The 13,714-nt window shown below is 43.3% G+C and overlaps 2 protein-coding genes across 2 annotated transcripts in view; one reads left to right on the forward strand and one right to left on the reverse strand.

Moving 5' to 3' along the window:
- The window catches only part of ASXL2 (ASXL transcriptional regulator 2), a 120,303-nt gene that overhangs the window by 73,469 nt on the left and 33,120 nt on the right, over positions 1-13,714 (forward strand). The gene's annotated exons all lie outside the window — the stretch shown is intronic.
- On the reverse strand, positions 5,915-7,843 carry LOC132580156 (kelch-like protein 13). Its single transcript, XM_060250841.1, is given in 2 exon segments — positions 5,915-7,807; positions 7,809-7,843. Coding segments are annotated over 2 exon segments (1,881 nt in total). The 3' UTR covers positions 5,915-5,961.

The following is a 13,714-nucleotide window of genomic DNA, read 5'->3' on the forward strand; positions in this document are numbered from 1 at the left end:
TCAGAGTGTTGCATCTCATTTCCAAATGAATATTGGAAGGCAGCAACACATTCAGCCAATTCTGTAGCCAATGCCCTGGTAGCCTATGTACTTCTGGGCCTGATTGTGCCTTGCTCTGCATACTTTGGTCCAGTGAGAAGAAAGTATCATCTGCTCAAAGTAGAGCCCTGAGGCTCTGGAGCATCTTGCCTTGGAAGAAGCAGCTCTGCTCCCATACATTTTTTTCTCTAGAAGGGTTTTAAAATCCACTTATTGTAAGTTATTTTCAGTGGTTATTCAGAGTGTTGAAATCATTGTAAGTTATTTTCAGTGGTAAATAGGGTGTTGAAATTATTTTTTCAGTTTAATGTCTGATATGTGTAGCTGTGGTCTTGGATTGTTCTGCTGCATTTCTGTAAAAATGGCTTTGAGCTCAGAAACTGTATGCATAAATACTTCAAGAAAATTTGTCATGGGGGTCAGAATTTAGAATATCTTTCTGTTTCCTGGAAGTGGTGACTTCTGTGCCCAGAACTTTTAAGTAGGAAAGAAACTCAGGCAGGATTCTATTGCAGATTAAATCTAGCTTGCTGCATTTTTAAAACACAGGAGGATCTAGTACAACCTTACTGGGTAACTTCTCTTGCTTGACTATTCCTATAGTTTGCTGTTTCCCAAATATCCAGATGGTGGTGGAAAGTGCCATCAAGTTGCAGCCAACTCATGGCAACCCTATAGGGTTTTAAAGGCAAGAGATGTACAGAGGTGGTTTGCCATTGCCTGCCTCTGCACAGCAACCTTGGACTTCCTTGAAGGTCTCCCATTCAGGTACTAACCATGGCCAACCCTGCTTAGCTCCTGAGATCTGACAAGATCAAACTAACCTGAGCCATCCCGGTTGGGGAATATCTAGATACCTACACCAATTTTGCTGGCCTTTTCCTTCGGCATTTATAGTTGTGTGCTCTCACAACAGCCCTGAGATATCGGAACCCACTGTTTGTGTCTTTCTGTTTTCTTTTTTCTTTTGGGATCAAGCTCTAATAAGTCCACTGTGAGGGAGTGAATGAAGCGTCCCTCCACCCTGTTCAGCTGATACCCTGGGACAGGCCTGTTTTGGAGTTGGTGCATAATTTGTTGCTTTCCCATCTCCTCTTGAAGTCATTCGCTTCTTATAGGTTACAATAAATTGGGAATTGTGAGAAAGAAGCAGAAACGTGTGTTGTCCTTTCGGCTTCTGTGGTCATTTTGAATGAAGTTCTTAAAGTTAACTCAAACAAGCATCTTAGTTTGGAGAGGAAACTCTAATACTAGGCCAAGTAATCAAATGCGGTTGCTAAAACATGGTAAGGAAGGGCTTGGCCAACTGATCTGCATTAGGAAGAATTGTAGCAAAAAGAATGGCAGTCATGGACAGGGAGAAGTCCTGCTTTAGTAAGGGGATCCTTTTTGCATTTCACTACAGCAATATGTTGTAATGGCTTTTGGTTCTTTGCAAGACTTTGGTCAGGCCGGCCTGTGTAGAGAAATCTTGTCTAGGTCCCTTGGCTGTCCAAATACTTTCTCACAGACATGATTGGGAAGCAACTTTCCACAAACTGCTTGCACCTGGGAGAGAAGCTGGGTACCATCCTTAACAAGGGCTTCTTTATTGGCAAATTCCATACAGCCGAGAAAACAGCCCTGGATTCTGGGAAGCAAGATCACTGCCCGTAACACATGGTTTTGTCTCCTGGTAACATAGGGAAGAGGTTACATCACCTCCTGGATTGTGATTGGCTCTAGGGCCCAGAGACAATTATTTCTATAAGTTAGCAAGTCTTTTGTATAGATGTTAGCTGAAGAGCCACTTGGCAAGTCACCATGTCAGTGGCTAACCAGCTCATATTCTGTTCCTGTGGCTAAGGCCTTGTCATGTCTCTGAGATGCAGAGCTGCTGATGGACTAAACATCTGTTTGAAACCTTGTAGTAACTATTTGGTCTAAGTATTAGCTATTCTGGATAAGTTTAGTTCATTATTTTGTTCCTTCACATGTCACGTCTTTTTAAATATTTTTGCACATCAAATAAAACATTTTTTAAAAAAATTCTGGTGTGCATTTGTGTCTTCTAGCCTCAAAAACTAAATCCAGAAGTCTTGGGTTGTTCACCCATGGTTAATGTTTTAGTTTGGAAACTCAGAATTGCAAGCCCACCTTGCAGGGTTGGCTTTCTGAAATAATTCCCTGAAAGGCTCAGTAATTTGTCCCTTTCCTCTGGAGTTGTTGGGAATAGTCAAAGGGACTAGTGGCAGCTACTGTTTTAGTCTGGAGAAGTCCCCTTAGGACTTTGGCAACTTGTTTTGACTTGCCCCTAAAATAGGATTTCTGCTCTTTCTGGGCTGGGGAGAATAGAAAATCCATGATATTTGTTTTCTCAAACTTTCTCCAGGAGACATCTCCTTAGTGTTGTCTGCACCTTCTGTTATCCCCCTGAATGAAACAGCCATGGCTGGTTCCATGTTGCCCATATCCCCCTTCTTCCTCTCAGTCTGGAGACCACATTCTGCCAGCACACTTGTTCTCTTCCACATTGTCCAGAACGAAGACCATCTCTGCAGCTGTCCTCCACTTTTTCTGCATCCTTAATTGGCAGTAATTAGGCAGTATCAGTAAGAGCAGCTGCCTTATTTCTTCCTGGCAGAAAGGCAGCAGCACGTCCAATGAGCTGGAAAAGAGATGCATCCTGTGTCAAGAGCCAGTGCTGTAACAGCTTGTGCGTGGTGCTCCAGTGTGCCTTTGTGTCCCGCAGACAAATGTTGCTGTTTGTGCAAGCTGTTCTAGCTGTTTTCAAGTGAATCTCTTTGCCTTACAAAAAGTGCTCAGGGCCTGGGTCACTGGTTTTGAGCAGTTAGTCTTCAGCTACATAATCAAAGCATTTTGATTAGCATAATGTTTGGAAATAGGTTTTTCCTTATTCTATATGAAAGAGGATATGTGCAAGGTGAGTATTGTCCAACTCTTTTTTGAGCATTTGCTCTGCACTGGAGAGATACACATAAGCATAAATAAAATATTACTGGGTGCCCCTGAAAAATCCATTAGTCTGCTAGATACTCACCTTAATACACGTTTACAACTATAAACTACTACTTTTTAAAAAGGGGGGGGGGGAAGCAATCTGAGATTATCAAGAAGTGAGTAGTAGGTCTGTAGCTAGAGAAATCACACGGTTCTACCTGTGGACCTTTGCCACTACTACTGAGTGGGCAAGGCTCACTTTTGCACCTGCAGTCTTCCTGCTTTTTTTTCTGTTTGTTCTTTGCATCCTCCTTTACTTGCCAAGCGAATTCTAAGACTTGATGTTTTCCCACAAAAGTTGACAGGATCCTAGATTCCTGGAGCGAAGGGGGAAACAGCAGATCTCTTCTTTGTTATTTGTAGGTATTGGATGTCTTCAGTCGAGGTGAAAGAAACACAGACTTCTGAATTTGGGTCTTGGCAGGTGAGTAAAGGAGGAATTGTCTTGGCAACCAAAAAAAAGGAGACTGCTTTCCAAATGCTTGTGGAAGCGCCATTGCCAGTAGTCACTTAACTGCACAGATTTTAAATGTTTAAAACTATCAGGAACAAGCAGACAATTGAAGCTATAAGCCTGCCTTTTTCCAGGTGTGGAGGTTTTACAATGGGTCACTTTTACTTAGTGTTGTGTAAACTGCCCTAAAGCCAGTTGAACCTTTGTGTTTATACACATATATGTAAAAAACTTGTCTTTTCAGAATCTGTTACGTCCAGTGTGAAAAGATTTTATTATTGCTTGTGTCAGCAGCCTTTGTGTGTAGGATCATTATATCCAGAACATAACAAGCAAGTGGAACAAAATAGGAGTCAAGTTGCAGCTTTAAGACCAACTTAGTTTTATTCAGAACGTAAACTTTCGTGTGCTCTCTAAGCACATTCGTCTGATGAAGTGTGCTTAAAGAGCACACGAAAGCTTACTTTCTGAATTAAACTAAGTTGGTCTTAAAGGTGCAACTTGACTCCTATTTTGTTCTACTACTTCAAACCAACATGGCTGACTTCTTGGATCTATAACAAGCGAGTGAATCCCATACATTTGTATGCCTAAAAAACTTTGAAAGGTTCTTATGCCACTTTATAGCACTTTAACTAGTTTGGAGAACAAACTAGAGATGAGCAATTGCATTTCAGTCCCTCTTAGCTAAATAATAGTTCATAAAGGAATTCAGGGGGAGATCAATGAATCTGACATTCAGGTGAAAGGATGGATGTTTCTGAAATGAGTGGGAGGGACAGGAGGGCAGAAAATTATCAAACGAATATCTCACTCTTCTTGTGCTAAAGGTTGCAAGGTTGCTTCATTGGTCAGCAACCCTGACAGCTTGCCTTGTAACCTAGATTGTGGGGGGCCTTGTCTAACCTTTCAAGCTGTTAATAGCATAAGATGAACCCTTGAGTTGCTACTCTTGCAGTTAGTGCATGGCTGCTGGCTTTTGGCTGTCATACATTTTTTTGGGTCCCAGCTTTTCTCAGTCAGCTGCTCTCCAGGGCCCTGCTCTGTGCATGGAGTTGGTCAAAAAGAAAACCCTAAGGAGTCTGTTTAAAACTTCGTAACTTTCACCCAGTCCCAGGTACAAGGAATTCCTTCCCTTTCCCTACAGTTTACTTTAAGAGTTTCTGTCACCATCAAAAGAATCATTTACATTTTATTGTGACCCCACCACAAGACCATATCTATGTGTGTGCATTTGCATAAGAATAGTTTAGCTTCACGCTTTTCTTCCTGTTTCTGTCTTTCTCTCTATCTTTCTGCCAGAGCTGTCTATGAAAATCCTGTCCATATTGCTTATAACTGCTAACAAAGTAGAACCTTTGCCCAGGCTTCATCCACCTCAGAAACCTAGCCCTGTTCACACAAAAGGTTGAGTGTTTTATGTCAAAATTTAGTAAAATGTATTTAAAGAGCCAGCATGGTGTAGCAGTTAGATCTGGGAGACCCAGGTTTGAATTCACATTCTGCTGCAGAACCTTGCTGGGTGACCTTTGGCCAGACACACACACTCTGCCTCAACTACCTCACAGGGTTGTTGTGAGGATAAAATGGAGGAGAGGAGAACAATGTCAGCTGCTTTGAGTCCCCTCATTGCAGGGAAAGTTAGGGAATCAATGAAGTAAATAACAAATAAATAAAGGAAGCAAAATCGGGAGCTGTGCGTCTGCCCTGTTGCAGTGGGTACAAGCTGAAGATAATTCCTATCTTGCCGGGTTCTTGTAAAAACAACAGCTGTGAAGCCACATGGAATTTTTTCTAAAAAGATATAAAAGAATCAGAGGATTGAAATGATTAGTTGTAAAGGTCTTTGGTTTTCTGAAGTCATCAAGTTTTTCAGCCATAAAGTTCTTCAGTTTCCTATTGAGTTGGAAATCTGCTTAGGAACTCCGCATCCCACAGAGTCAACTGGATTCACAGATAGGTAACAAATGCTCTGTTAAAGGGGAAGGCAGCAGAGGCAAGACAAATGCTGCAGATTTGCTCTGGCTGATATTGTTTTTCTCTTGAAAGGAGCAGGAAAGAAAAGAAGGCTTGAATAATTTAGTAAACACAGGTACCTAGACCCTCATGTCTCCCTTTCTGGCCCCAGTTTCTAGACCTCCCTCTCACCAAATATGTAACATCTACATGCCTAATGTAAGTATTTCTTTTAGAAACAACCACCTCACTTCCCTCATTTGTTACTCACTTGGCTCTAAAAATAGTCTGTTTAGAACGTTCTCTTGTCTCCTCCAGAAACATTCTAGAGTAGACCAGAACAGAACAAGTAACAAAAATCACTGCTCTGCCTACACTCCCACCCCCGTAACTGTGCTGCCTGCTTTTAGGTAAACCTTAGCGATACTACTGAAGAAAAAGACGAAAGGAGAGCACCTGTGATGCAGTGCAACAGTATTGGAATGACAACCTTGTGAGTCCAGTGATATTTCTCAAGGTGCTGAAAGAGGAGATTCTCTAGAAGGTGACCCTGTATTGTCCTCGGGAGGGAACACTGTCAGTGTGCAGGCCCGTATGCCCTCAGAGGACTCTGGGAGATCAAAAACTTTGTGCCACTCATCCTTTTCTGGGTCATACTTCTGAACTGTTTGCACCATATGGTTGTCATTCCATGAAGATCCTCCAACCACATAGATTTTATTTTCAAACACAGCCACCCCAGCATCAAGCTGACCATGGGGCATAGCAGCAATTGATGTCCACTGGTCTAGGCTTGGCGAGTAGTATTCACAGCTTAGAATATCAAAATGCCTAGTTCCTTTCCAGTGGCCTCCACCAATGACATACAGTTTGTCGCCAACAGTACACATGCAGTGAAAGCCTCTGACTGTACTCATTGGAGCCCTTTGAGTCCAGTTGTCCGTATCAGGGTCGAAACACATGAGTTCCTTATGGAAAGTACCATGGGTAACGCCTCCTGAAATATACATCAGGCTCCCATAGACAGTCCCTGCGTGGACCCGGAGAGGCTCATTCATTTTGGCCACATAGTTCCATTTGTTCATCCTTGGATTGTAGCACTCCACCGTGGCTAATTCGCTAAGTGCATTCTGGCCACCAACTGCATACAGATGTCCTTTAAGGGCACTTAGGTGGAAATCTGTTCGCTTTTCATTTAAAGAAGCCACTTGCATCCACTTCTCATGGTGAGGATCAAACCTAAACACTGTGTCAACCGCCGTCTTGCCATCTGCATCATAATGGCTTTGACCGCCAGCAACATAAAGAAAGTTCTCAATCACAGCAATGCCGTGCTGGCACCTGGGCGCTTCCATGGGCTCCAGAAACCACCACTTCTCTGCTCTGTTGTCATATATCCACAGCTCCTTACTGACCAAGACCTGCTGCTGCTGCCACCGCGTTCCACCCAGTGTGACCAGGTGGGTGCTGTCTGAGCGGATGGCTGTCCTTGCCGACTGCAGAAGAGGCTTCATGTAGGGCATCATGTGGTAGTTGCTGGCCTCCAGGAGCAAATTCAAGCATGTGACGTCAGCCCTCATGAAATCCACCGTCTGCACGTGGTTGAGGAGATCTTCCGGGGTTATCAGGGGGAACCGGATGTGGTTCATGAGCTTTGTTACATGTTCCATCCGTGGCTCCTCAGCACGCAGCCAGTGACAGGCAGCCTGGAAGAGTTCCAGTTCCGTGCAGTGTTTCAGGCTGTTGCTCGAGAGGACAAAGGCTAGACGCTCAAAGGGAAGTTGCACAAACTCGCCAGTCCTTAACAAGACAGGAAAGTTCTCAAGGATGAAATTGTCCACGTATTGATCCACGTCGGTGAGGTTGTACATCTTGGCAAGCTGCCCCACTTCGGTACAATTTTCTAAGGAAACCTCAGATATAAGAAATAGTTTGCAAACATTCAGCACCGACAAGATTTGTAAAAAGCTGGCTGCTTCTAAAGTGTCCTGAACGTTGTCCATATCTAGAGAAAGTTTGGCAGTATAAATAAAATCTATGATCCCCTTTAAACCTTTCTTGTTCACCCCATGAAGCTTAATGCACGTTGAGTCTTGTTCTTTCATCCCACCTGTGAACATGGCTTTGAAGTAATCACTAGCTGATGCCATCATTGCCCTATGAATAGGAAAGGCTTCGTCTCCATCTCCTGGAACCAGCGTCACATCACAGAGCAGACCTTCTGTTCGAAGCTGGTCAAAACCCTGGAGTACTGTTGAATGATGAGTATCGTTGATAAAAAATCTCATGGTTCCTGCATTAGAAGACCGCAGATGGGCAAGCATACTGTTCTCACTGCTCACAAGAGATACTTTCACTTAAACTAACCAGGGATAAAGACACTTCCCACATCATCTCTGTCACCTTGCTGTGTCTGTTGCCACTGATGTACCCTCATTCACAGCCCCCCCATCCTGCTGGTGAGGTAGTGTTGAGGCTGCAGAGGACCTCTCTTTTCCTGTGGTCAAGTTGAGGACGGCTGCTAGTTTCCCCTCCTCCCCTGGGAAATGACACTCCTTGTGACATGTGTATGACACATCATCCCTTTTAACAATGGTGGTTTACAGTTTTTGGGGGCTATTTTTGAACCTGAGGACTTCCTCAATTTCATTGGACTGTATCTCAGAGCCAAAAGGCAGTCCAAACTGATAGCAAAGAAAGTAGAATTTACCTTCAGGACTGCCTCTCTCAGTGCACTCCCAGAAGTAAGAACCTCCTATTGGTCCCTGGCCCAAGACAGATCCAGCTGTCCTCAACCAGGGGCAGGACTTTCTTGGCCCTGGACCCCATCTGATGGAACTCTGCTGTAGAATATCTATGCCCTGCGGGATCTGTTACCTTTCCATAGGGCATGTATGGCAGAGATGTTCTGGCAGGTATTCGGTTGAGGACAGCGATGGTACAGCATGTAGTCTGACACTCTCATAACCTCCATTCCCTGTAGAACAAAAACAAACCCTCAGGAGGTCTGTGAAACGTGACACTTTTTTGCCATCTTGGAATGGAGTATCTACTCCAGTGTATGTGCAGTGTATAGTATGGTTTAATTTTTAGCTATTTATTGTATGTCTCTTCAGTTGTAAGTCACTCTGAGCCCTGCTTGCAGGGGAGGGTGGTCTAAAATTATAAATAAATAAACAAGCAAGCAGTCTTTCAGTAAATATTCATGAGTCCTTGCTTCAAAAGATTTTGGTGGTGGAAAATGCTTTCAGCCAACTTATAATGACCCAGTAGGGTTTGTAAGACAAGAAAAGTTCAGAGGTGATTTGTCACTGCATGCCTCTGTGTATCAACCCTGGACTTCCTTGGTGGTCTCTCAACCAACCACTGACCAGGATTGAGCCTGCTTAGTTTCTGAGATCTAGCAAGATTGGGCTGGATTGGGCCATCCAGGTCAGGGCAAAAGATCTTTAACTACACACATTCTAGAAGGCAAAGATGCTAGGGAACCATCTATATAAAAGCAGAATTAAGGCAGAGTACTACAAATGAATGTCAAAGGTATTTTGCTAGCCAGCCTATACTTACAAAACATGTACATTTCCCTGCCTGGAAATTGTTAAGACACCAGAACTGCAGCACAGACTGGTATGTGGAATTTTCCCTAGTTGGGGAGATTTCTTTTGGGCCAAACAGAATCTGGGGTACAGGTTCAGATTTTCCCTCCATGCTAACTTTTTAAATCCAGACTTCTGAAGTGATTGGTCAAGAGTTTTGTATGCCTATAGGAAAAGGTCAGTAATAATCAAGGCATTTGATGGCCTAGCCAAATGGGAAAATTTGGTCTGAAGATTCAGCAGCTTTTCCTGTCAGTCACCATAAACGTGACCCTTGCTTTCTGGCATTTGGCCAGGACTCTCCAGAATTAATTACTCATTTAGAAAGTAGAGAGAGCTGTGGTGTGCTCTGCACTTTAAGTGATCAAGCTGCAGCAATATCAGAATTTGAGGGATCCTCTGAGCAGCTATAGAATCATAGAGCTGGAAGGGAGCTCCAGGGTCACCTAGTCCAACCCTCTGCACAATGCAGGAAATTCACCAAAATTCACCAATTCGCCCCACCCCCAGTGACACCTGCTTCATACCAAGACGATGGGAACAAACCTCCAGGATTCCTGGCCAAACTGGCCTGGAGAAAAATTGCTGCTTGCCCACAAATTGGCAAACAGCATTTCTCTGGGCATGTAAGAAAGGGCCATGAAAACTAAGCACTGATGCAGCTCTTCCATGATCTGCCTAAGTTCACAGAATCAGCACTTCTACTGCCACCACTCTGGTATGGGAGGGCCCAGAGCACCCAACCCACCCCTATATCTTCCTTTTTAGCAAAACCTTTGAACCATGACCAAAAAGACATGAGGACCCAGGCAGTGTAACAATAATAACAGTTTATTTACAGCGCTCTAACAATAAGTGGGTAATAAAAACTTTTAGTGCAATGGTGAAAATTATAAACAGTAAAGGTTGATGCAAGACAAAAAGAAAAACCCTGACACGACTTGCTAAATTCTCTCTTCCCTAATAACAAAACTCACTCCTTGGGTAAGGAATTTCTCCTGCTGCCTTCTCTCCTTAAGCCTTTTCCAGAGAGACCCTTTCTCCCTGCAGCCTTTCCAGAGAGAGAACAATCCTCCTTCCCAGTCAGGACTTTTATGCTTTCCTCCCAGGCCCCACCCCTCTTAGGTTAGTTTTCCCTCCAAAACCTCTTCGCCCAATCAGAGGAACAGAAGGGAATCTGAGAGATGTAGGCCCTCTAGCAGCTCCTCGGCAGGCTTCTCCCTGCCCACTAGGCTTCAGATCATGACAGCTGGTCTTATGGGGACTATTATTCCCAGCTTTTTTAAAAAAGTCTTCTTCTAGCATGATTGTGTTGTAAAGTGCATTTTATCTTTCTGTGCAAAGACGGTATTAAAAGTTTTAAGTAAGATGTGGGTGTAATATTTGTTCATGTCTTGTGGCTCTCAAACATCTGATGTTTGTTATATGCAGCTCTTAAGTTAAGCAAGTTTGGCCACCCCTGAGCTAGAGTATATCCAGGGCTTTTTTTGTAGCAGGGACTCCTTTGCATATTAGGCCACACGCCCTTGATATAGCCAGTCCTCCTGGAGCTTACAGTAGACCCTATACTAAGAGCCCTGTAAGCTCTCGGAGGATTGGCTACATCAGCGGGGGGGTGTGGTATTGCTGCTTGCCCGCAAAGGAGTTCCTGCTACGAAAAAAGTCCTGAATATATCTAATGTAAGGAGATCTTGATAGATCCTAGCTCCTGCAGGAAACCAGCCAGAGAGGCAGTGGGGCCCTTGGATGACCAAGGGGTAAAAGGATTACTGAAGGAGGATAGGGAAATGGCTGAGAAGCTAAATGAATTTTTTGCTTCCGTCTTCACTGTGGAAGATGAGAAGTGTTTGCCAGCTTCAGAACAACTTATATTGGAAGGGATGTTGAAAGACCTGAGTCAGATTGAGGTGACAAGAGAGGAGGTCCTACAACTGATTGACGAATTAAAAACTAATAAGTCACCAGGTCCGGATGGCATACAACCGAGAGTTCTGAAAGAACTCAAAGTTGAACTTGTGGATCTTCTGACAAAAATCTGTAATCTTTCATTGAAATCTGCCTCTGTTCCTGAGGACTGGAAGATAGCAAATGTCACCCCCATCTTTAAAAAGGGTTCCAGAGGAGATCCGGGAAACTACAGACCAGTCAGTCTGACTTCAATATCAGGAAAGTTGGTAGAAACCATTATCAAGGACAGAATTAGTAGGCACATGGATGAACACAAGTTATTGAGGAAGACTCAGCATGGGTTCTGTAAGGGAAGATCTTGCCTCACTAACCTGTTACATTTCTTTGAGGTGGTGAACAAACATGTGGACAAAGGAGACCCAATAGATATTGTTTACCTTGACTTCCAGAAAGCTTTTGATAAAGTTCCTCATCAAAGGCTCCTTAGTAAGCTCGAGAGTCATGGAGTAAAAGGACAGGTCCTCTTGTGGATCAAAAACTGGCTAATTAATAGGAAGCAGAGAGTGAGTATAAATGGGCAGTCTTCGCAGTGGAGGACGGTAAGCAGTGGAGTGCCACAGGGCTCAGTACTGGGTCCCATGCTCTTTAACTTGTTCATAAATGATTCGGAGTTGAGAGTAAGCAGTGAAGTGGCCAAGTTTGCAGATGACACTAAATGAGAACCAGAGAGGATTGTGAGGAACTCCAAAGGGATCTGTTGAGGCTGTGTGAGTGGGCATCAACGTGGCAGATGAGGTTCAATGTGGCCAAGTGCAAAGTAATGCTTTGCACAGCTACAAATACAAGTTGATGGAGTGTGAACTGGCAGAGACTGACCAAGAGAGAGATTTTGGGGTTGTGGTAGATAACTCACTGAAAATGTCAAGACAGTGTGCGATTGCAATAAAAAAGGCCAACACCATGTTGGGTATTATTAGGAAGGGAATTGAAAACAAATCAGCCAGGATCATAATGTTCCTGTATAAATCGATGGTGCAGTCTCATTTGGAATACTATGTGCAATTCTGGTCACTGCACCTCAAAAAGGATATTATAGCATTGGAAAAAGTGCAGAAAAGGGCAACTAGAATGATTGCAGGTTTGGAACACTTTCCCTATGAAGAAAGGTTAAAACACTTGGGGCTCTTTAGCTTGGAGAAACGTTGACTGCGGGGTGACATGATAGAGGTTTACAAAATTATGCATGGGATGGAGAAAGCAGAAAAAGAAGTACTTTTCTCCCTTTCTCACAATACAAGAACTCGTGAGCATTCAATGAAATTGCTGAGCAGTCGGGTTAGAACGGATAAAAGGAGGTACTTCTTCACCCAAAGGGTGATTAACATGTGGAATTCACTGCCACAGGAGGTGGCAGCGGCTACAAGCATAGCCAGCTTCAGGAGGGGGTTAGATAAAAATATGGAGCAGAGGTCCATCAGTGGCTATTAGCCACAGTGTGTGTGTGTATAAAATTTTTGGCCACTGTGTGACAGAGTGTTGGACTGGATGGGCCATTGGCCTGATCCAACATGGCTTTTCTTATGTTCTTATATTCTTATGTTCTCTTTGAAATGGCCCAATGGTCCATCTAGTCTGTCATCCTATTTAACATAGTGACCAACCAGCTGCTAGAGAGGGCACAGAGGCCAAGCACTCCTCCCCGCGCTGTTGCCTCCTAACACTGGAATTCAGAGGCTTACTGCTTTTTTAGTCCTCATTTATGGGTATGTCCTCTAGAAGTTGAATGATAGTTCCATTGATTCCAAAGCCCTGACTCAGGATGCCTGTTAAGTTTGTGTGTAAGAAATAATAGCCTCTATCTCTTATGATTTTAAAAAATGGGGGAAGTTCAGAACTGGAGAAAACAATTAAACTGATTGTGCAATTCACCTCCCACCCTGTCCCAGAAAACTGTAGATATGGAAGCATATGAAATATGAATTTCTCTGCCAGAGTAGAGTTAGTGCAGACTTGGATGAAAAAGTATTATTGGAAAGGGAGGGAATGACTGAGCAGGATGTTGGCAGTTAGATTAAAAGAAATAAAAACAAAAAGCTCTTGTTCTAAAAATTCTTGGAATGTTTGAAACTTAGCTGATGAGCACCTTTTCCTTGGAAGAAAAAGGAGTACTTTTTGTTACTCATTCTTTATCATGTGTCTGATTCCTAGCTGACTAGTCTGAAGCAGGCTCTGAGATGTTAGTGTCTAAACTACATGCCCTCTATGTGCCTCTGAGATTTCACACACCTCCCCAACCATTTATTTATTTTGGGGGAAAGATCCGACTCTTTCTGCCAGCACTAGGCTCATGACTTAACATCAGTACAGATGCAAAATGTTTGCTATGCTATGCTATTGGCTAATAAAAACAGGCAGTTACAGCCTTAATATATGCAGGTGAGTCAGGGTTAATCACTAAAAGGCAAGATACAGAATACCTTCTTGCTTGGAGGTTTGCTAATGCTGAGCTGAGAGATATCAGATCCCAAAATAATAATTGCATTAGATGCAGAAAAGTCATTTGATAGGGTTTCTTGGAAAATCGCATCTGGCATTTCTATAAGCATGTAACTCCTTAACCTTCTCTGCCAAATGGATTTTTACAGTGGAGAAAAGTCCTAAGTGGCAAATAATTGCCAGGCTCAGTGGCATTAACTTTACAACCTATCAGGCCACAAATGAGCATGAGGCAGGAGTGTCCATTCTCACTTTTAGTTTCATC

The sequence above is a fragment of the Heteronotia binoei genome, chromosome 1 (assembly GCF_032191835.1).
Source record: "Heteronotia binoei isolate CCM8104 ecotype False Entrance Well chromosome 1, APGP_CSIRO_Hbin_v1, whole genome shotgun sequence".
In the NCBI taxonomy this organism is placed as follows: domain Eukaryota; kingdom Metazoa; phylum Chordata; class Lepidosauria; order Squamata; family Gekkonidae; genus Heteronotia; species Heteronotia binoei.